The sequence below is a fragment of the Lottia gigantea genome, assembly GCF_000327385.1.
Source record: "Lottia gigantea unplaced genomic scaffold LOTGIsca_34, whole genome shotgun sequence".
NCBI lineage: Eukaryota > Metazoa > Mollusca > Gastropoda > Lottiidae > Lottia > Lottia gigantea.
This window is the reverse complement of record NW_008709146.1, coordinates 1,997,556-2,018,811: the sequence shown is the minus strand read 5'-3', so window position 1 is coordinate 2,018,811 and position 21,256 is coordinate 1,997,556. Positions and strand designations below refer to the sequence as shown.

The 21,256-nt window shown below is 32.4% G+C and overlaps 4 protein-coding genes across 4 annotated transcripts; 2 read left to right on the top strand and 2 right to left on the bottom strand.

Moving 5' to 3' along the window:
• The first annotated feature begins 209 nt into the window (after nt 1–209).
• On the top strand, nt 210–2,890 carry LOTGIDRAFT_190601 (hypothetical protein). The gene has a single exon (XM_009058511.1). The coding sequence runs from the start codon at nt 320–322 to the stop codon at nt 1,823–1,825; it is 1,506 nt and encodes a 501-aa protein (XP_009056759.1). The 5' UTR covers nt 210–319; the 3' UTR covers nt 1,826–2,890.
• A 442-nt stretch (nt 2,891–3,332) lies between these two features.
• On the bottom strand, nt 3,333–5,049 carry LOTGIDRAFT_162533 (hypothetical protein; the record flags this gene model as incomplete). Its single annotated transcript, XM_009058510.1, has 5 exons — nt 3,333–3,424; nt 3,690–3,795; nt 4,006–4,193; nt 4,567–4,663; nt 4,975–5,049. 5 exons carry the CDS (start codon nt 5,047–5,049, stop codon nt 3,333–3,335), a joined length of 558 nt encoding a protein of 185 aa, XP_009056758.1.
• Nucleotides 5,050–6,280: 1,231 nt separating this feature from the next.
• On the top strand, nt 6,281–11,045 carry LOTGIDRAFT_162532 (hypothetical protein; the record flags this gene model as incomplete). The annotated part of the gene is made up of 9 exons (XM_009058509.1): nt 6,281–6,294; nt 6,365–7,799; nt 8,147–8,271; nt 8,519–8,624; nt 8,943–9,147; nt 9,457–9,676; nt 9,882–9,905; nt 10,187–10,359; nt 10,765–11,045. 9 exons carry the CDS (start codon nt 6,281–6,283, stop codon nt 11,043–11,045), a joined length of 2,583 nt encoding a protein of 860 aa, XP_009056757.1.
• Nucleotides 11,046–11,913: 868 nt separating this feature from the next.
• LOTGIDRAFT_190595 (hypothetical protein) lies at nt 11,914–18,045 on the bottom strand. The gene is made up of 14 exons (XM_009058508.1): nt 17,806–18,045; nt 17,425–17,606; nt 16,925–16,998; nt 16,514–16,643; nt 16,137–16,260; nt 15,686–15,828; nt 15,333–15,505; nt 14,788–14,878; nt 14,387–14,550; nt 13,945–14,052; nt 13,528–13,638; nt 13,260–13,337; nt 12,741–12,923; nt 11,914–12,372 (listed from the first exon to the last, which is right to left on the bottom strand). The coding sequence occupies exons 1-14, from the start codon at nt 17,960–17,962 to the stop codon at nt 12,267–12,269; spliced, it is 1,824 nt and encodes a 607-aa protein (XP_009056756.1). The 5' UTR covers nt 17,963–18,045; the 3' UTR covers nt 11,914–12,266.
• Between the last annotated feature and the right edge of the window lie 3,211 nt (nt 18,046–21,256).

Here is a 21,256-nt window from a genome sequence, read left to right as displayed (position 1 = left end):
ATTTTATTGCAATCAATTTGATATTTGTTATGCCTACTAAAAATTATTCATGTTTTGTTTACAATAGGCCTACTCTTTAAGTATTGAATGAAACTTATTGTAATGTATTGACAACTTTTGACAATTAGTTAAAACATTAAGGGCCCCAAGGAGAGCTGGTTTCGGACTATACCGGGAAGGTTTGATTGACCCGGAAATAATAACCGGCTGACGCAAGGTGCGAGAAACAGTTCCGTATATAAATATTGGTGTTACACGTTGTTGGATTTAGTTAGTGTTGAATATTTACAGACTAATACTTCAAAAATACTCAACGAAAATGGTTCTCGATATTGAACAGTTTCGATCAGAAAAGGGTGGAGATCCTGCTAAAATCAAGGAGAACCAGTCCAAAAGATTCAAAGATGTTACATTGGTTGATCAAGTTGTGGAAAAAGATGTTCTGTGGCGTCAACTACGGTTCAAAGCTGATGAATATAACAAAATAAAGAATGCCTGCAGTAAAGTTATAGGTGAAAAGATGAAGAAGAAAGAAGCAGTTGGAGATAATGACAATTTGCCTGCTGAAATTGCAGACAACATCACTGATTTGACAGCTGATAAGTTAAAAGAATTGACAGTTACACAAATCAAGAAAATTCGACTGCTAATTGATGATTTGATGAAGAAGAATGATGCAGAGATGAACGAGGCTCAAACATTAAGAAATGAAACAATGAGAGAAATCGGGAACATGTTACATGAGTCAGTTATTGTCAGCAATAATGAAGATGAGAATGGAATTGAAAAGACTTTTGGAGATATTGAATCAAGAAAGAAATACTCTCATGTTGATTTGGTAGTCATGGTAGATGGTGTTGATACTGAAAGAGGCTGTGTAGCTGCTGGAGGAAGAGGCTACTTTTTAAAGGGACCACTTGTATTCTTGGAACAAGCTTTGATTAACCATGCATTGACCTCCTTATATAATAATGGTTATGAACCACTTTATACTCCCTTCTTCATGAGGAAAGAGGTCATGCAAGAAGTTGCTCAATTGTCTCAGTTTGATGAAGAATTATATAAAGTTTTAGGGAAAGGAAGTGAAAACAAAGATGACGGAAGCATTGATGAGAAATACTTAATTGCTACTTCTGAACAACCCATTGCTGCTTTTCACCGAGATGAATGGATTCCCACCGAATCATTACCATTAAAATATGCTGGTTATTCAACATGCTTCAGACAAGAAGTTGGCTCCCATGGTAGGGATACACGGGGTATTTTCCGTGTACATCAGTTTGAGAAGGTGGAACAGTTCTGTATTACTTCACCACATGACAACATATCCTGGGAGATGTTTGATCACATGATCGAGAATGCCGAGGAGTTCGTCAAATCTCTGGGAATTCCCTACAGAGTCGTTAATATTGTGTCTGGTGAATTAAATAATGCTGCAGCTAAGAAGTTGGATTTGGAGGCATGGTTTCCAGGCTCTGGTGCCTTCAGAGAATTAGTATCATGTTCAAACTGCACTGACTACCAAGCTAGAAGATTACGTGTTCGTTATGGACAGACAAAGAAAATGAATCAAGAAGTAGATTATGTACATATGTTGAATGCTACAATGTGTGCAACTACTCGAGTGATCTGTGCTATACTTGAAAATTTCCAAACAGAAGATGGTGTGGTAGTTCCAGAAATCTTACGGAAGTTCATGCCAGAAAAAATTAAAGAAAAGATTCCATTTTTGAAACCTGCACCAATAGATGAACAAGAATTGAAGAAACAGAAGAAAAATAAAGAAAATATTGGAGATGGAGTAACGAAAATGACAATTAATTAATGTGATAGTATTATAGTAAGCTTTATTAAGGTGTAACCCTAGTAATTATCAATCAACAGTTTGAATATGAATTGTTAGTCTTCATCAATGTTCTTTCAAAAACTTTCAGTAAAAAGTGTTTCTCAAATTTCAGTGGAATTGCTCAAAATAGTCAATGAATGGTGCAGATTTTGTTATTTCGTCAGGATATCTCTCATTGAATTCAACAAACAGTTTAAATTGTTATGTTAAATTGACACTTTGGATTGATAAAAGTGAACTAAATTATACAGTTCTATTGTATTTTTACATTATACTAGTATACTGTAGTTTCCAAAAGTGCTGCTTACATAATATTTATTTATTTAATTTACCTACAAAGTTTCGATAGTTAAGCTCATTTGAAAAACTAAAAATAGGCATTGCAAATCTTTTAGAATTTTGAAATGAATATTATGCTTCATACGCTTTAAATAAACAATGCTCTATATTATAAATTTCTATTGATTTTTGTTAATTTATAAATAGTCATTTTTTTATGACCTATAAAAACTGCTTATGCTTTTAAATGTTTCCTTAGCATTGTATTTTATATGAAATGTATTAGGAATAACAGTGCTGACATATAGAAAACAATACAACAACAAAATAAACAGGAATATATTCTGATTTCACACACTTCTTTGACAACAAAGTGCCCTAACATTTATACCACAATAACTTCTTTGTGTTTTTTGTTTTGTTTTTTTATATGTGCTCTAAATGTTGTTAAAATCTTTACTAGTGTTTTCTAATTGAATAGCCTTAATTGTTTCCATTGAACTGTCACTTATGAAAATAGCTAAACAATCAGTTGTTAAGATTAAAATTGTTTTCCATACAATTATTTTGAAAATTGAGTAACTTATATAATAAAATTAAAGTTGTAACTATTTATTTCTGAATAAAATGAGATTTGGATTTTGAAAGTATAATTTTGAAATACTTTTGTCACACTTATTAGTTGTAATAGACGTGATAAATATTCATTGAGCTATTTGTTTTCCATCTGTACTATTTATGAAAATATAATTAAGTTGGCCAGTGACAGTAGAGAAGCCCAGATAAATTCATTGATACCTAAAGGAGCCATAGTTTTGAGCTCATCCAGTGTAGTTCTGTTCTACTGCTTTCCTTTGTGGCTGACCCCATTTCAGGATCATGATTTATGATCCTGATAATTACATCAATATGTATGTCATAATACCAAATCATATTTCAATTTCATTCACTATTCAAAGATTTTATTTTATAAAATGATGACTGTTATCTATGGAGTGAGAAAGCAAATTTCTTACATTGCCTTTATTTTAAAAATCATCAAAAACTCTAGACTAACAGATTAGCTAGAATTAGCTGCCCATGAAACATGATGAATATCTGATTTTGTTTTGTTAAATCACTGTTTATCTTATAAATAATTTAGTCTAGCATTCAACACACCTCCCTTAATTATATCACACAGAACATATTAAAATAATTTATTCTCTCATACTTTTGAAAATTCAGCAATATTGTCTATAAGACCAAAATCTTTAGCTTCTTCAGGAGACATATACCTATCACGTTCCATACAATCTCCTATAATAAAAAATATAAAATAATCAGACGAATTGCTACAGAGTTTGGGTACAGAGGCCTTATTCTCAAAAATTCAACTCAATAAAAAATCTAGATTTTTAGTAATATAGTCCTGTAATTGGAAAAGTTACCAGAATATGATCACATACTTAATTGAACGCCATTTAAAGGCCTGACTCAAAACAGAATCACACAACAGTCAGCATCTCATTCAAATGACAACAGTGTAATGCCTGACATAAAAACAAGCACAAATAAGACTTACGTATAGTCGTTTCAGATTGACCAGTATGTTTGGCATATATAGTATTTAATTTCTTCTTCAATTTTAAAATCATTTCAGCTTGAATTTCTATATCTGTTGCCTGGCCCTGAAAGATATAAATTTAACAACAATATAAGTTATAAGATCCAGGATTCTACAAATTTAATAATCAAATAAAACTTAAATGATTTACTATTATCTTTTAGTCACAGTTGAGCTAAAAATCCTAAAATGCAGAGTTTGAAATGGATAAAATAACATCAGGATGACGAAATTGATTTTACAAAAACTAAATGACAGAAAGGAAAGAGCATACCATAGCTTGTCCTGAAACTTGATGAACCATGATACTGGCATTAGGTAAAGAAAATCTCATGTCTTTTGTTCCCGCTGTTAATAATAATGACCCCATACTACTGGCTTGACCAACACACCATGTTGAGATAGGAGCTGTTATATATTGCATTGTATCATATATACCTAACCCTGCTGTTACAGACCCACCTAGTGGCATAAATAATAAGGACATATATATTATGAAAGCTGCTTAAAATAATATAAGATTTACAAGATATATCAGATTGTACACCATTTATAAATAAAATAGACATGAGTTTTATTGTCTTTTTCTCATCGTATAAAGGCAATGTCAAGGAGAGATATTTCATCACCCTAGCAGGATTATCTAGAGCTTAAGTAATAAGATACATGTAAATCATTTAGTAAAAAGTTATTGATACATGTAGCTAATACCTATGAAGGTCATTTATAAGCCGAAACAACCATTTCATATTCATTGAGCTAGGTGATAAGAGTTTACATGAGAGGTGTAACACGTTAGCTTGATAATAAGGTGGGGATGAAAGATATCACTTACCAGGACTATTGATATACATATGAATTGGTTTTTCACCATTCTCTGATTGAAGATATAATAACTGAGCTATGATTTCATTTGCTACTGGATCACTTATCTAGTGGAAGAAATAAAGTTTTATTTGAGAACAGAGAGGCATTCTAGTAGCAGAACTAGTATGTGAATAAATAGCAAAAAGCCTAGGTATTGAAATCTGGTAATATTATATCTTGAAAGTTTCTAAATATCTATATTCATTCATTCTGCCAAACTATCAGTATATTCAACGAGGTAATATCAACCCTTGGCATTCTTCAACCTTCTTTTTGTTTATGAAAGTGAATAAAAAGTCCAATTTAATCAAATGACTAGCCATTACAAGCTGGGGCCAATATCATTCAGTCCCACAGTGAAGAAATAGATACATACAGGCTGCATTACACATATAACTCTTTCTTGTAAAAGACGGGAAAATATGCTTATATCTCTATAACCTTCTTGCATGTAGGGAAGATTCGTTTGAACTGACTTGTGAAAACATCTTCTGACATTGGCAATTAGATGCGTCTTAATAATCTGTAAAATATAAAAGTTTAAAATTTTAGTGCCAAATTGTCATTTTCATATTACCATTACTTCATATTCTCTTTATGATATGATAGGCTGACAACAAAGACAAAAGGCAAACAACACAAATCCCATATTACAGAGAATTTTTAAGAGTAAAACTTGTATATAGAATAGTCAGAATGGATGGGCCCAAATATGACTACTGCTTAAGAGTGATGACTGTAAAATTAATCTTGCTTGATTGAATATCCTGGCATCTTCTGGAAGTAGGCATGTGGTTTACAATACATGCATGCATTGTGAAGTATAGTAGAAGTATTTTCACAACATAATGGGGGTACAGGGCTGGAGAAGATACTAACCATTTTTTTCATTACATTCATGCTGAAGATGATCAAGGATTCAAGGGAAATAACTACAACCAATATTATTTTTATTTACTGTTCGAGCCAGAAACCGTATTACTTCCTCGCTTCTCCGCTGTAAACTTTGAATTGTATACCCCAAAAAAGAATCTTGATTTCGAAATTAACCTGCTTAGTGTCACATTGAAACCAAATAGTTGTAACAGATGTAATGATAACCATGGAATATCTTATTTCAATAGAATGCAATGGTTCTACAATTACTGGCAGTATTGTAGGAATATAAGTAAAGTAGTGCTGTCTGTAGTTTCGGACACCCGGACGCCCAAAGCTGAAGTTCGTAGACAAAGTGGGACTGGATATTAGAGGCTAGGCTATCCGTATCCAACATGGCTGGAATGTAAACAGAAAATTTTATTGAAATAATTGAATGGAAATCAAGTCGTTTTGAATTAGCTCTTTATGATGACATCATCCGTCAGAAGAAATACGTATGTTTTAGGAGGGTGTGTTGAATTTTTATAAAATATAGACCTGCAGGAAATCGGGATTTCGAGAAATGATTACAAAACTTGCCAAAGTGAAAGAGCTATATAAAAAATAGTCCGAAACATTCTGACTCTTTTCGCTCTTCATATGAAGCTGCAATTTTGATATTCAGTGTCAGCAATCGAATCAGAGAGCCAATGAATAGCTTCACACATTTGTAAATGCTGGATATAAACACAGCACCTGCTTCACACATTTGTAAATCCTGGATATAAACGCAGCACCTGCTACAGACCAACTAATGCAACCAAATGTCAGATTTGTGGTAGGCCTATATGCTTCCTCAAAGATTCGTTATTATTACAGTCGTTTATGTCATTAATTTAATATTTCAGCAACATCCAAGGCCCAACAATTCATAACATTCCAAACAGTATGGAAATGAGTCGAATTGAAAGACAGAATATGATGAGAATGCGAATCAACAGGATAGCTCTTGTTCAAGAAATTAAGGTGGAACACATAATACCAGTTTTAAAAGACGCAGGTGTCCTTTCAAAACAAGATGAACAAAAGATTAATACAGGTTCAACAATTCAAGATAAAGCCAGACTTCTTATTGATATTATTCCAACCAAAACAAAATGTGATTGGTATCAGTATTTTGTATATGCTTTATTAAACTCTCTGGGGGATTCTGAATCTCATCAGCGATATCAAATTCTTGTTGATTTTCTTGCCAACACTTTTATACCTCAACCTAACTCTACACCACTTAAAATCAGTTTGACAGATTCACAAGTTGGAGATCTGAAGTTACCAAAATATGACAAACTGCCAGATATAGGAAATACAGAAAATTCAAACCAAAGGGAAGATTCTGATGAAGTATCAAGGGAGGAAATCAAGGAAGAAGCTGGTTCTGTGAATATTTTGGTAATTGATGGAACTGGATTTAGAATGAATGAGAATGGTGAGATTGAAATTGAAAGAAACAATGAGTCTGATGTTGAGAATAAATTATTACAGAGCACCGGATCTTATAAATTTGATGACAAAATTTCTACTGATCAAACAAGTGTTGCTGATCCACAGGCTTCAGAAACAGATTCCAATGAGCAAAATATGATTAAACCAGAAAATTGGGCTTCCAGATTAGAAATCCCTGACAGATTACTGAATGTTTTACAGACAGAAGGAGATCAAGACTTAGTAGAACAGGAGAACAAAGTCCTGCTAAAAATGCAGAATTTAGAAATGATTTTAGCATTGAAAGAAGAGTCAAAGCTTCCAGAAGATTTCCAGATTGCCACTTGTAATGCTTTGGGCGCCATATTAACTGAACCATTTTACTACCATCATTATGTTAAATATTTTAAAATTTTGAAATCGTTACCAAGAGATATTGTATATTCCTATCATTCTATGCTTCAATCAATTGGAACATTTGAAAAAACTGATGAATGTAATGAAATCATGAAAAGTGGAATTCTGCTGTCAGATTTCCTCATGGAATTGAGTTTATTTTCTGAAGCAGAAAAAATAATTGTTAGCATTTTGAATTTTCTCAACACAAATCAAGGTATAGATACATGGATGCTGAAATACCAAGCAGCAGTCAAATTGACCCAGATCCAGAATAAAGATTACAACTTTCAAGGAGCAGAACAAGCTTATTTCCTGGCTGTCCAGACGACCTGGCCTATTCAGTTGATGACTTTTGGTAAAGATTTGATATCAGAAGGAGATCTTTTAATGGAACTCAGCCATTACCAATTGGAACAAGGTTCAATATCTACTGGGTTTGGTTGGGCCAAGAGAGCACTTCAGGTATTGATATGATTCGTCATTTTTAGCTTAATATTTCCTCTTTTTCCATAAATTATGTTGTCTTTAAGTTACACATGGTGCTTGTGTGCATCCAAAGAATTCTTGCACATGAATGTTTTTAAGGTTCAGTGTTGTTTAATTACAAAGTAATATATATATATTATGATGTCTAGGTTTTATTTAAAATTCACTTCATGCTGCTTTATTGACGTCACAATTTTTGGTGAAATGCTTAGCTGAGTGTTATACATTTGCTTAGCTGCTTTTAGACACCTCTTGTCCTATTATATTCAATAACCTATCACTTATCTCATATTCATCCCCTATTTTCTATATTTTCTTTTTAGGAACTATCAAGTACTAATCATATTGGTATTATAAATGGATTATGTAATGGTGTAATGGCTTACAGTAGTAAATTACAGATAATGAAAGCTAGAGATATTGCAGTACAAGCTGTTTTACTGGCAAAGTAAGAATGATTTTAAAACAAAACACATGTGGAAGTGTCTTTTCCACTCAAAGATCGACTCTTGACGTTGTAAATTTATAGTAAGAAGCCTTTGATAGGATGCTAAAATCAGAGTTATATGTTTATCATTTATACCCTGGGTTTAGTAGTGTGACAATGGGAAAAAACAATTGATATAGTGTAGGTGAGATATATACTTGTTGATGTGTTAAATTTGTTATTTTATGACATATTTTCAATGTTTCAGGAGTTATTTTGGAAGAAACCATCCTATGTATTTAAAAGCTTTGTTGTATTTATGTCATTTTACCAGTGAATATGTTCATGAAGAAGTCACTATACACATAGCTGAGGTAAAGTATAAGAAAGTGTCATAGAAAATGTTGTAGAGTATGATTATACTGGAGAGTACAGTACGTTAAAGATTATCCAATGAAAATTTTGCATTAACTGAATGGAAAAAAGTTTATACCAATTGATTTTATTTATAAGAACTTTCTGGGGATCCCCCTCAGATCATTGGGCTATGGCACTTACCCTAACACTGGCAGTTGTCCCCTATTAAGTCAGTTTGCATCCTATTTTTATCCCCAGCTCCAGGAGGCTGGTACCGCCACTTAATTCTCATCTTACAGTTTACACGCCAAGTCTGTGATATTATATTATTTTAGATGACATTACAACTGGCCTGGAAGTTATATGGTTGTGAATGTTTACAAGTAGCTCTAGCTCATCGTGCTCTATCTAAAGCTCTGATGTTATTACATAGATTTGATAATGATGATTATTATGAACATGCTATGGAAGGAATTAGAATAGCTCGGATTGTCTTTGGTAATCAGCATTCAATCCTTCATCTTTTTCTACATACCTTTGGTAAGTTTCTTATTTTTAAAGTCAATTGAAGAATTTGGTTTTCATCATTTAGTACACCATGTTACTGTAAAAACAATCGAGTCTGTCAAGGTACAAGCTGTGTTATCTAATTTTCAATAATCTGCAAAGATTATGGCTGCCACTTGTGGGAAGCAACTGCGGCTTAGTGAGTTAGGGGCTTGTTCACTAACCTGAAAGGCCAGGGTTGAACTCTGACATAGGTCAAGATAATACCCTCAAAGTTTTAAACTCTGTCAGTTGATGAAGAAAAGTAGGATGTAAAAATCTATTCATTTCTTTTGCTAACAGTAGGATTTGAAGGTTGTACGATGCATTTTTCTTTGACAGCATCTGCCTTACAATGGAAAGCTATGAATAGTGTTGAAGAAGTGAAAGATTCCACCTTGCTGTGGGCTGAAACTGAAGCTAAACATGCTTTATCAATAGCAAAATCTTGTTATGGAGAAATATCACTAAGAACAGCTCAGATGCATACCTTATTAGGACATATTTACTCTTCAATGAAAAGGTAAATTACTCATTAAATACTTGCATATACTTGATAGTGTCTATGAAATGAATTGTCCTTTTCTGAAAAATAACTACTAGGCTTAGTCTCAATCTAAGACAATTAAAGGAAATCAATTTCAATCAATTGAAGACATTAAAATTTGTCCGTGTCAAAGTATATTGAGTTGTTTGTTAATAATATTAATATATGTCATTCATTTCAGTCATCCAGATCCTAGTGTCAAATTGTAAGTATTTTTCAATCATATGAGTGTCAATTTAACGCATTATTGGTCAAATTGATTACCGTCCAAAAACTATTATTAAACTAATAAAAGCTCTGCCTTGAAAAAGAAATCGATCTAGAGCAGGAATTAATTGCTTATGTCCCTCCCCAGCATGTGCTCATGATAATTTGCTTTACCATCTTTAGAATGGGTTTGATATGTTATGTTATAATTGTTTTATATCAGATGTATATTATTTACATGTACCGGGTATTTATTTTCTGATAAACAAAAATTTTCAGACCAGTAGATGCTGAAACCAATCTAAAGAAATCTGTGAGTGATATGAAATTATGTCAGTCACCTAAAAGTCAGTTTTATTTACTGTCTGTTGCCACATTAGGTATATACTACACAGTAGAAAATAGACCACAAGAAGCTCTACGATATTTACATGAAGTTATTGACAATGTTGGTAAGTTACAATAAAGTCATTTTACAGAGGTTTGGTGAAAACATCATAAGAACTTTACCCACTTTTTGTCCAATCAGCATTGGGTAAATGCTCTATTAAGTGGAAAATTATTCATTAACAATTTCTCAATCATGTGACATTTTAACTGACAGCTAACAGTAAGTTTTAAGTAATTTAGATCATATGTAAAATTTCCTTGGTAGGTTGCTTCGCTCTACAAAATTTTATTTAATATGATCTAAATACAACTAAAATTGAAAACAAAATTGCAAATTGTAAAGGCTAAGGCGCTTAGACTGTTGGGGTGACCATCAAAATAAATTATAACTTTGATTGGTGTACTGAGGCTGCAACCTTAAAATTACCAACACAGCTTTTAATTCTTTTGTCATATATCTGTTTAAGATTCCAATGGGATTTATATTTGGTGGATTCATGCCTGTTATCAACATCTGATTGACTCTTATAACCAGCTTAATTATAACACTGCAGCCCAAGAGATAATAACAGATAAGATGAATCAATGGCTGGACAATCATACCAAACAAGAAGGGCTGATAACTCTCACTGACTTAGAAGATCAGGCTATGCCTTTTGATGAGTTTTTACAAAAAATTGACAGTTGGGGCTCAAAAGTGAAAAAGGTCATGGTTCAAAATGATGAAACAAATGGACAGTTAAACTGAGCTTTTATTTTATCCATACTCATGTTACATGATCTATGCAAATGTTAATTTTTCAATTTTGTTGCCAATGTCTTTGTTAGTGTTTATTATGAAACGTTTTTGTTTACTATAGTTTTTAATTTTAGTCTTTCTGATTATCCATCTCAATTTTAGCATATTATGTAGATATTTTTATTAAAATTAGTTTATCCTAAAAAATAATTACTATTTCAAAATTTCTCTAGCTAATTATTTCATGTAACAAACAAATAACAATGTGTTTTAATCAAGGATACGAAATATACCCAACATTTAAATTTATTATAGTTTTTCTAGATCTAGGTTGGTTCTTATAAGCAATCTATTAGTATAATGTGGTTCCAATTTAGGCAGTTACAATGACTTATTAGAAGTGACGGTGGAAGGGAACCATTTAATTTATTTACTGTAAACTAAGGCATTGTATTAGGTGTTGTAGAAGATACTCTCTGTAAAAACTCTGGCCTATTTTTTTAATAATTTTTTCATGATTTATTTAACCTCCTAACCAGGTAGTTTATGTGATATTTTATTAATAATTTGTTGTTTGTTAGAAAACTGTGATATTTTTACCAGATTATTATCTATAGTTTATTTTCTTTATTAAAAATAAAATTGTTTTTTATTGTATACTTAATATAATAATGCATTGAGTCAACAGTGGTAACAGAATTTTTTCCAGATTTAAGGAAAGAAGGTGTGAGCATTATACACTATATTTGCAATGGAATTAGAAACTGCTATTGCCTTGAGATTAATGGAAGACAAAATTGCAACACGCTATCAACAAGCTGAACCATCTCAGGAACATGTTTTTATGTTCAACACCATTCATAGACTAACAATTGTGATTACTGAAAACAGTTTATTTCCTGAAATGCATGGCACTATGGAACATAAATATATGATTAGTAAATATCACATACGAAAGCAGCAATTGAACATTGAGCATGGTGTACAGTGTAAAAATCTTGCGATATATAGGGCACTTAGTGAACACAAACACAACTCTGGTATATATAATTCAAGTTTTGACGTAATGAATAATCTTTAAGTTCTGTTAAAAATCGATGTCTATAACAACTGGGGAAATATTATTGTAGAACTCATACAATTATTCGAATTTTCAGTGATTTGACAACTGTCACTAATACAATTTTATGAAAAGCACTAAGTGATGACTTGATCCAGTAGTAGACTGTATTAAGTAACTATTCTAGATCGTAGATGTTCTAACAAGGCCGGTGTACCTTTAGATAATATAGCTGGTCGTGGATTCCGTATCATATTGCCCAGTAACAGTAATGATCTACAATGGAAAATATTAAAAAATTTTAAACTTAATGTTAGATTCAAGATTAAAAATGTCCACTACTAAGCTTAAAGTTTATAGCATTCAAATGGGGAAAATCTTTCAAATTCAAAGCAAAATTTGGTAACTACGGTATTTGAACTTTGCATATTTATCTTGCCCAGCTGTAAGCATTAGAAAGCGCAGTTTTTTATTGGTTGTTGACATTTTCAACTTCTTCAACCTGATAGAGCTTGATGAGTAGATATTTAAAAGTGAAATCCTATTTTTTCCTTGTTATCAAATAATTCTGCGTAAAACTAGTTCGAGAATAAAACAAAGATCTGCAGGCTTTACACAATGAGATATTATAGAATCTAACTTACTTCAATGGACAGTTGCCAAGTTCTGGTGGTACTTGTGTGATACTATTATTTTGTAAATCTAGAGTGGCTAGGACAGGTAATCTAGATAAACCATTAACATCTATAACTTCTATTTTATTATCATTAGCAAACAATATCTCTAATTTTACTAGCTGGTATATAACTTCAGGAATCTTTGTGAACCTTAAAATTGAATACACTAAAATGTACACAGAAATGGAAAGAAATGTATACAACCTGCCATATGAGACAATATGAAATGAACATAGGGCTTTACATTTCCTTAGACACACAATGATTTCAATATCATGATGAAAAATGCAGTTATCAATGCCAAAGTCTTAATAATAAAATAGGTGAAAACAATACTCCTGTAAGAAACAGAATTTGGAGTTCGCAATTTTATTTTCCATTTCAATGCCATGTTATAACCATGCCATGTCACAAAATTCAGTCATCAATGCCAAAGCTTCAATGAGACCTATTTGATTTCACTAATACAAGAAATGATGAATTTACCTGTTACAAGAAATGATGATCTCTCTCAACTTAGTAAGATTTGATATTTGATCAGGTAAATCTGTTAATATGTTACCACTGAAATTATTAAAGGGAGTTAATCATATACAAGTTAATTGGATTATGGATAAGTCCACCATTTGTGGATAAAAGAATTTGATTTTGCCAGAGATAAATTTTTCAAGGAAAAGGCATTTGGCCAATTCTTTGTCATAATGGGGCTCAACTATCTTGCAATATTTAATATCAAACAACAATGATATCTTACCCCAGATCCAAACACATCAAATTAGTAAATAATCCAATTTCACCAGATAAATTAGATATTTTATTATTAGATAGATGTAACTCTGTTAGAAAACCAGACAAACATTTCAAACTGAAAATATACACACAGAACAGTTAATAATAGTCTCAAGAGACAGTCTTTTTATTCTGTTTCTCTATGGGCTGAATAACTAATGCCACGTAAAATAAAATTGGGAACATATGTCCAACTGTGTTCAGGTCTTTAATGGATGAGAACTAGGTTGTTTTGTTTCTCTGAACAACCAGAAGGTTCATCTTTTTAAGCTTCTTGCACAATCAACATAGACTGGGTTGATCCAACACAAGTAGCAACAAAGGGATAGCAACACCTTAAAGACAGCAGGGCTCTTGCCACAAACAATCTATTACTACATACTTCGAAGGCAGATCAATGAAATTATTTTTCTGTAAAGTTACATTATGGACTTCTGCTTTTTCTGCTGCCTCCAGAATATCACTTGGAATCTCTGTAGCTTGTTTCTTACTGGAATGGTATGATACAATAAACTTCAAAACATAATCATAAAAGCTATTGATTTGAGACAAAATTACAACTTTAATATGATGTTGATACATGATTCAGATGTAAAAAATCATTTGGATACCAGTAGTTGGCTCTAAACAGGATCAGTCGTTATTCAGAAACAGTACATGTAGGGTACTTTCATTTTGATATAAAGTGGAGTTCTCTTCCTACTGTTCTGCAGGAATGGGCAACAGCACTCAGTATGAAAATTGTGCATCTTTTAGATTTCTAACTAATGAAGTCAGAAATAAAACAAACAATTTTTTGCAAGGCTAAGATTAAATTAACATACCTAAAATCTAATGTTTTCATTTGATACATCTCATGAGATCTACCTGAATCACTACCTCCTATTATACCAGTATTACTACCCTGTTTCTCACTGTTACCATTGGTTACCAGATCAGGTTCCTCTATTCTACTGCGTAAATATTTCTTTAATTCCATTGTTCCTCTCTAAAATAGAGACATAACTAATTAAAATCTAAATCCACTCTTATGTCTTGAATTATTTATTAAAATTTGATCTAGCTTTCTGTTATGTGATAACCACTTCGTCTCTGGATGACACAAGCTGTGACCTCCCAACCCTTTTTTTTCTCATAATAAAACTTAGCCTTGTCACAAAATACCAGTTGAAGGGTCATAATATTGCCTTAAGAAACAGACATAGCAGGAAAACAACTATCTCACCATAATGATGTCTCTTCTAATAGATTTCATGGGGTTACCATCTAAAACTAATGATTTCAATGAATTGATGTTTCCAATGCAATATGGTAATCTAAAAACATGTAAATAATTTAACAAACTCGAATGACACACACAAAAAAAAACCACATTGTAATTGTAATACAATCATGTCTAATGGGGCCCAACTATCATATTTTATCAGCATCAATTTAGTGAAATTCATTGTGCTAGCTCATCATTCTTATTGATTGCTGTCTCTCTTATTCTTACTGAGGGTTCTGTTGTACAGTCTGTTATAGCATTAGAAACTGTGGAATAAACTTTCTATCTTTCTTTTTATCCTCATACAGAAGAATATAAGAAAGCTTAACCAGATAGTGACATGACTCATATTGTGTCAATGTTTCAAGCAGCCTTTACAATGCATTTCCAAAACTCTTGACAAATTTTTTAACAAAGATTAAACATCCATCCATTTTTTCAGGCATACACATCTACAAGAGAATGCTTTCCCAAGCAATAACAACAAAATAACCTCTACTTACCCACTTATATCATTATTAGTAAGATCTAATCGTTGTAGGTCTTGTAACAGTGTTATTTCATCTGGTATTTGACATAGTTTATTATCACGTAAATCTAATACATTAATAGCTGTTAAATGTTCTAAATGTTCTGATGTGATTCCTTTTATATTATTATTACCTAAATGAAGTTCCTGAAGTATACATATATTCTATGATAAAGGTGAGTCTAAAAGTTCTTTGCATTTCTTAGTACCATTTGGTTTCATGTAGTACAAGAAACATTCCAAACCACTTGCACACATGGATTCATTAGGAAAAAATTCTTCAATCAGATGAAAGTCGCTCTGATTTTTAAGGAATTTATAACTTACTTTCAAATTGGTACAGTTCTCTAATATTGGTAGATAAGATAGTCTATTATGACGAAGATACAGAAGTTCTAAATGACGAAGATTACCAAATTCTTGTGGCAACTGAGTAAGTTGATTATGAGTTGCATCAAAATATTTTAATCCTTAAAATACAATATAATATTCCTTTATATCAGAGTACACTATGAAATATTATATGTTAAGTAATTTGGTGTCAAAAACTCAGCTGTTATGCAATTTCATTTCTTTTAAAATTGTAAATTGACATGTAAAATGTTTACAGAAGGAGTTCCTGTCTGTTTAAACTTCCATTTGAATGCCAAGGGGTTATGGTAATTTATTTTGTATTCAAAACATGCATTGAAAGCATTTTATGAGCTTGTATCATGAGGTCAGATGATATTAGAATCATCTCAGTGGTTTTAAAAACAAAGAAAGCTAAGGTTCCTACCCGACATATCTCCGATCTCAGGTGGTAAGGCTGTAATTTTATTGTTGGATACATTTAATTTAACAAGATTTACCAGATAGCCTAAAGCTTGAGGTAATCTTGTCAATTCATTGTTAGATACATCCTGAAAACAATAACAACACATGGTGATAAAAATAATTACAGAAATGGAGGTAATGTACTGTTATTTTTCACTTTATAGGGCTGTTCAGGTGAAGTGTCCAAAAAGGGAAATTTAGTCACACTAGTAAAAAAAAAAAATTAGCTCTTTATTTTTTAATGTACATGCATATCATATTCATAAAGCACAGAGATTTTAGTCTATACTTACTAAAGTAACATAGAATTTACTGAATCTAATGACTTAAAAAACTTACTAAATCTTCCAGTTTTTGTAGACACTTTATTTCATCACAAAGTTGTGATAGTTGATTATATTCTACATGAAGACTGACTAGAGATGTCACATAACCTAAAGCTGGTGGTAGTGTCTTTAAATTATTACGACTGTAATTAGAAAATTACTGTCTTTGAGATGATGAAGCTATGGCTAACTCATACATGCGTTTCATTTTGACACCAGCTATGCATACAAAATGCATTTTCCAAAACAATATTGATCAAGTTGTCTTAACAATTAACATAGACAGAGCCACAAACACAGCCCAAGGCTTCACTATATAAATATCATAAAAAAGATGTGTGAAAAGGGGCTAATTCTATCAAGAGTTAATATAATAATGATTAATGAAATGTCAGTTTCATTGCAGCATAATGAATTTATTTACCTCACATCCAGTTTTTGAAGATTTTCTAATGATTGTAAGGCTGTTGGTAAAATTTCAAGCTTATTGTCATGTATCTAGAACAATAATATGTAATAAAAGAAATCATGTTTCACAGTTAGAAGCCCAAATTAATCTTATTAATTTTCATTATTTCCTATTCAAAGAAAATTTAAACTTTAAATAACATTCACTTTTGAAATATTTCTTATGACAGAAATATCTAGAATTAAGCTATATATACTATTTTTCAAAGGTGTAAATGTTTTGTATTTTACATTTTCACCTTAAAAACCTAACAGATTGCTTTCCTGAATTCTATAATCATATTATCATCTTGTTAAGTAACAGGAATAGGAATATAGTATAGTATTGGGAAATACTTCTGGAGGAGTCAGTTCTATAACCTATTTAACATAGCTAATAAAAGTTTAAATAAATATCAAATTGACAAGGAAATATTTCTTCAAGACAATAAATCGTGTCAAAGAAAAACAACTCACGTCAAGAACTGTCAAAGCTGGAAAGTTACTGATATCATTAGGTATGGTTGTTAATGTATTTGAAGCTAAAATTAACTTAGTTAAATCTACTTGTTCCCACCATCTATCCTCTGTGTTATCTAATGATATATTCCTAGCTTCTTCTGGTACATCTATATTTATTCTCCACACTTTTTGAGGCACTGCAAAATAATTATGTCAATCTTTTAAAAAATATTAAGAAAAGCATAGTAGGCTAAAGTGTTTAGGAATTTTAGGTTTTAACAGTGCAGTTGAGGATTTAGGGTTTGAAGGTTTAGTTTAGTTGAAGGTACTTCAGATCCAAGGTGGTTCACCAAACTCTTATAGTATTCAAAGATACCTTCAAATAGGAGAGATTACCTTCAGAGAGGCCGCGTCCAGATAAATTTAATTGTCCACTTTGTCTTGCCTGTTTCAACAGAGTATCAAACACAGCTTCTTTCGATTGCTGACTTTGATTTCTAAACCCAGCTTTTTTGTCAAACGGAACCCTGCCACCTCTACCACGACTTGCCATTTTGTGAAACAAACTAAATAAGAATAGACAAGACTTTCTGTTTTGTTAATCAAGTCTGAAACAGTAATTTTTCTTCAAAAAAAAATGATTGTTTACAGATGGATGACTAATTTGATATTTTCAACCTAAGAGTAGAACAAGGGAGATAAGTAAGACGTATTTATAATATTCAGACCACAGTTAACTTTGCGTGCACAGCCGTGTAAGTGTCTTAAGTAACATATACAGCACAGTACAACCAATAGTAAAGCTTACAACCAACATCATGCCATTCATGGTCCTCAGCATTTCCTAGAGATAATAAGATATGTGGTTACTTGTTAGTCTAAGCAATTTTGGCACACCTTGGTAATGGTCTCTCATGATAAGCGCCTAATGGCGCTGCAAATTTGTAACATTGAGCAAAGTCTGTAAATTTACACCTTTGAGTTTGAATTGATGTGGGAGTTTTTTTTTTTTTGTAAAGACCGTCGCACGTGCCCAACGACAACACTGAATAGGTTTAGATATTGCTTGTATTTAAAAATGATCGCGAAATTGACTACATATCGAATGTATTATAGATTATCTATTATACATGTTCACAATTGGAGATGAAAGTCTGTTATTATCAATTTATTCAACTATATAATCATCACTACAAAACACCACGTGACTTACTGACGTCAAACAGAGCTTTAGCAATCAAGAGGGAGGTGAAAGACCTTGAAGCAATTGACAAAAGTCCATTGAAATTCTTCCACACGCGACCGACACGATAAATGAATAAACAGTTATATATACAATTAAGCCACCATTTGATACGAAATGAAAGATTGAGCGTCTCGAAAACAACATTAAATGAAAAAGTGGAATGATTTAGCTCGAGTGGTTCTAGGTTAACTACGATATTCATCCAGAGGTCCTATATAAGAACGCCTCTGCTATTTGACCGGATTGGTTTGACAAAAACTCTACAGAGTTCATCAACACGGTCATAAATAAAGGTAGTCAACACGGATATCCAGTTCCTGTTTTCCTGCAGGATTTAACCTCTTTTACGTTTAATTTTATCAAATTAAATAGGTTTAAAGTATGATAGGTTGTTAAGAAAATGACACAAAAGCATCATAATGGTATACTGATGATGCAAAAACCAACTTATTTCATGGAAGTATATAGGCAATAAGCCATAAGCTCAAGGTCTCGACGAATTGAAGAATTGTAAGGGATGAAAGTTGCACCTTGGATCAAAAAGTTTTGGTCACAGTAAAGTGGGAAAAGCCATTTAAACTCATCTATTTTCTCGGGTCATTGCCCTTTCTCAATAAAAAAAAAGATAATGACAACATATGCAACTTTAACTGTACCGTACACTGCGCTGTTAAAAATAAGTTAGAACCTGTCAAATAACAGTACATTACATGACTGTATGTTGACTTTCCCATATGGATGTTGAATGGACAACCTCAGTCGAGAAGTGTCAACAGCTTCCGAAAGTTTCACTAAGTCATTGCAAGACGTGATGCACCAAGACATCACCAAGAGGCCTAGGCCTTAAATTTACCTTCCCTTCAGCTCTATTAATGCGTGAAGGTCATTTTTTTTTCATTACCATACGGGTTGGCCTAAAAATTGCTGTGATACATTTTCCAATCATGCAGAAAATTATCGTTGCATATCTGCAAATAATCACTTGCATAATATATATTTAATTGTTATCTTGTAAGCAATATCAATAAGGGATATTTGCAGATTCACGTCGATTTCGCTAGTTTTTAGCACCTGTCGAGAAACTAGATGTAAACAAATTTCTATCTTCCAATTTAAATTATGTGTTTTGGTACAGGTAGAACTCAGATCAATACAAATTTAACAGTTTAGTTTAACTGAACTCTGAAACTGACCTTGGAATCAAAGACGAGCACGTATGGAAGCGGTAAATTCGGAAATAATTAGGTCATCGATCATCATCATTTTTGTATGAGTCATTGCTGAATTTTCTCTCATTGCAACATTATCAAGGATAATTATGCTCTTTAAACCGCCTGGTTCCATTTTTGTGGGTGCTATAACTGAAGGGCCTACCTATCTTTTCATTCAATCTAAATGGCAAAATGCCTTACTGACGTCAGACAAGACCTTTTAACAAGTTTCAATATTTTCAATGACGTCAATGATTGGAAGAAGTTGCCGGGTTACTTCCTCGTGGGTTTGTTCCAAGCTTCACGCGACACAAATACTATCATTAAGAAATCATTGTGAATGAATGATGTGACATTGTTTATATATTCGATCTGCGGCAGGTCAGAGGTACACGAGTACATTTTATTGATAAAAGTGATGTTTCATCAACTACATACTAAGAATTTCGCAATATTTGGTTTAATGAGCAAAGGGTAATTATTCTAGTTTAATGAACATGATAAGAGGGTATTGTCTTACCTACTGACTTTAGACCCAAGGCCATTCTCACAAAGCGTGTGGGACCTTCCAGAAAATGCAATCTGCAGTTACATCAACATTGAACCTACTGATGCTCCTGTGTTTTTATGTTTGTTAAAACTGAATCTGAAGCATATCATCAACTTAACATCCAACTTCAGCCAAGCCACCGTAGAACAGCACCAAACTTGGTTTTATTGCAAGAATGCATGTTTTCCGACAGGTCAAATTAGGAGGTTGAAATTTGTCAAAGCTTTTCAAAGCAATTTCAACCGTAGGCTGTCTGTTTAAGATGACTCAAAATTTTCGTTTCAATTTTCTTGGCTATTTTAGGCATATAAGATGCATTAAGACCTTGTAGACATAACCGACTCACTCAAAATTGCATCCAGGCAAATCTCAAGCTCCTTGTCAATTTTTTGTTATTTCCGCTCTGAACATAGAATAAATTGTTAGCTTAAAGTCACTGAATCCCAAAACAAGCTATTCCGAAGACACTTACAGACAAAGAACCTTGGCTCAGATTTCAGATATATGAAAGGACTATACCGTATACTGTAAGCTTGGAGAGTAATGGATTAGTCATAGCCTATGACTTAGTATTATAATATAACCTAGTGCACCAACATAATGCAAATGCCATGCGGTTTAAGAGGAAACAATTGTACAACTTTCAACTTCTGGTAAAATGTATAGAGCTAAAAGTCACAAACTTGCATTTTCACATATGGCCCATATCAAAATGTCACGGGACCAAGGAAATGTTACCAGCAATACGGGTTGTTTTCAGATAATTTGATATGGGTACAAATAGGTATAAATTTATATCTATATCACACGAAGTACGTCGTTGGTGTCTATTGACCTAAT

Bases quoted from the DNA above. Each gene is read 5' to 3' on its own strand.
- LOTGIDRAFT_190601 (XM_009058511.1), top strand. From the start codon at position 320: ATGGTTCTCGATATTGAACAGTTTCGATCAGAAAAGGGTGGAGATCCT.
- LOTGIDRAFT_190595 (XM_009058508.1), bottom strand. From the start codon at position 17,962: ATGGCAAGTCGTGGTAGAGGTGGCAGGGTTCCGTTTGACAAAAAAGCT. The intron at 15,829-16,136 runs GTAGGAACCTTA...TTGTATTTTAAG, and splicing joins TGAGATCGGAGATATGTCGG to GATTAAAATATTTTGATGCA. The intron at 12,373-12,740 runs GTAAGTTAGATT...TTTCCATTGTAG, and splicing joins CTTGGCAACTGTCCATTGAA to ATCATTACTGTTACTGGGCA.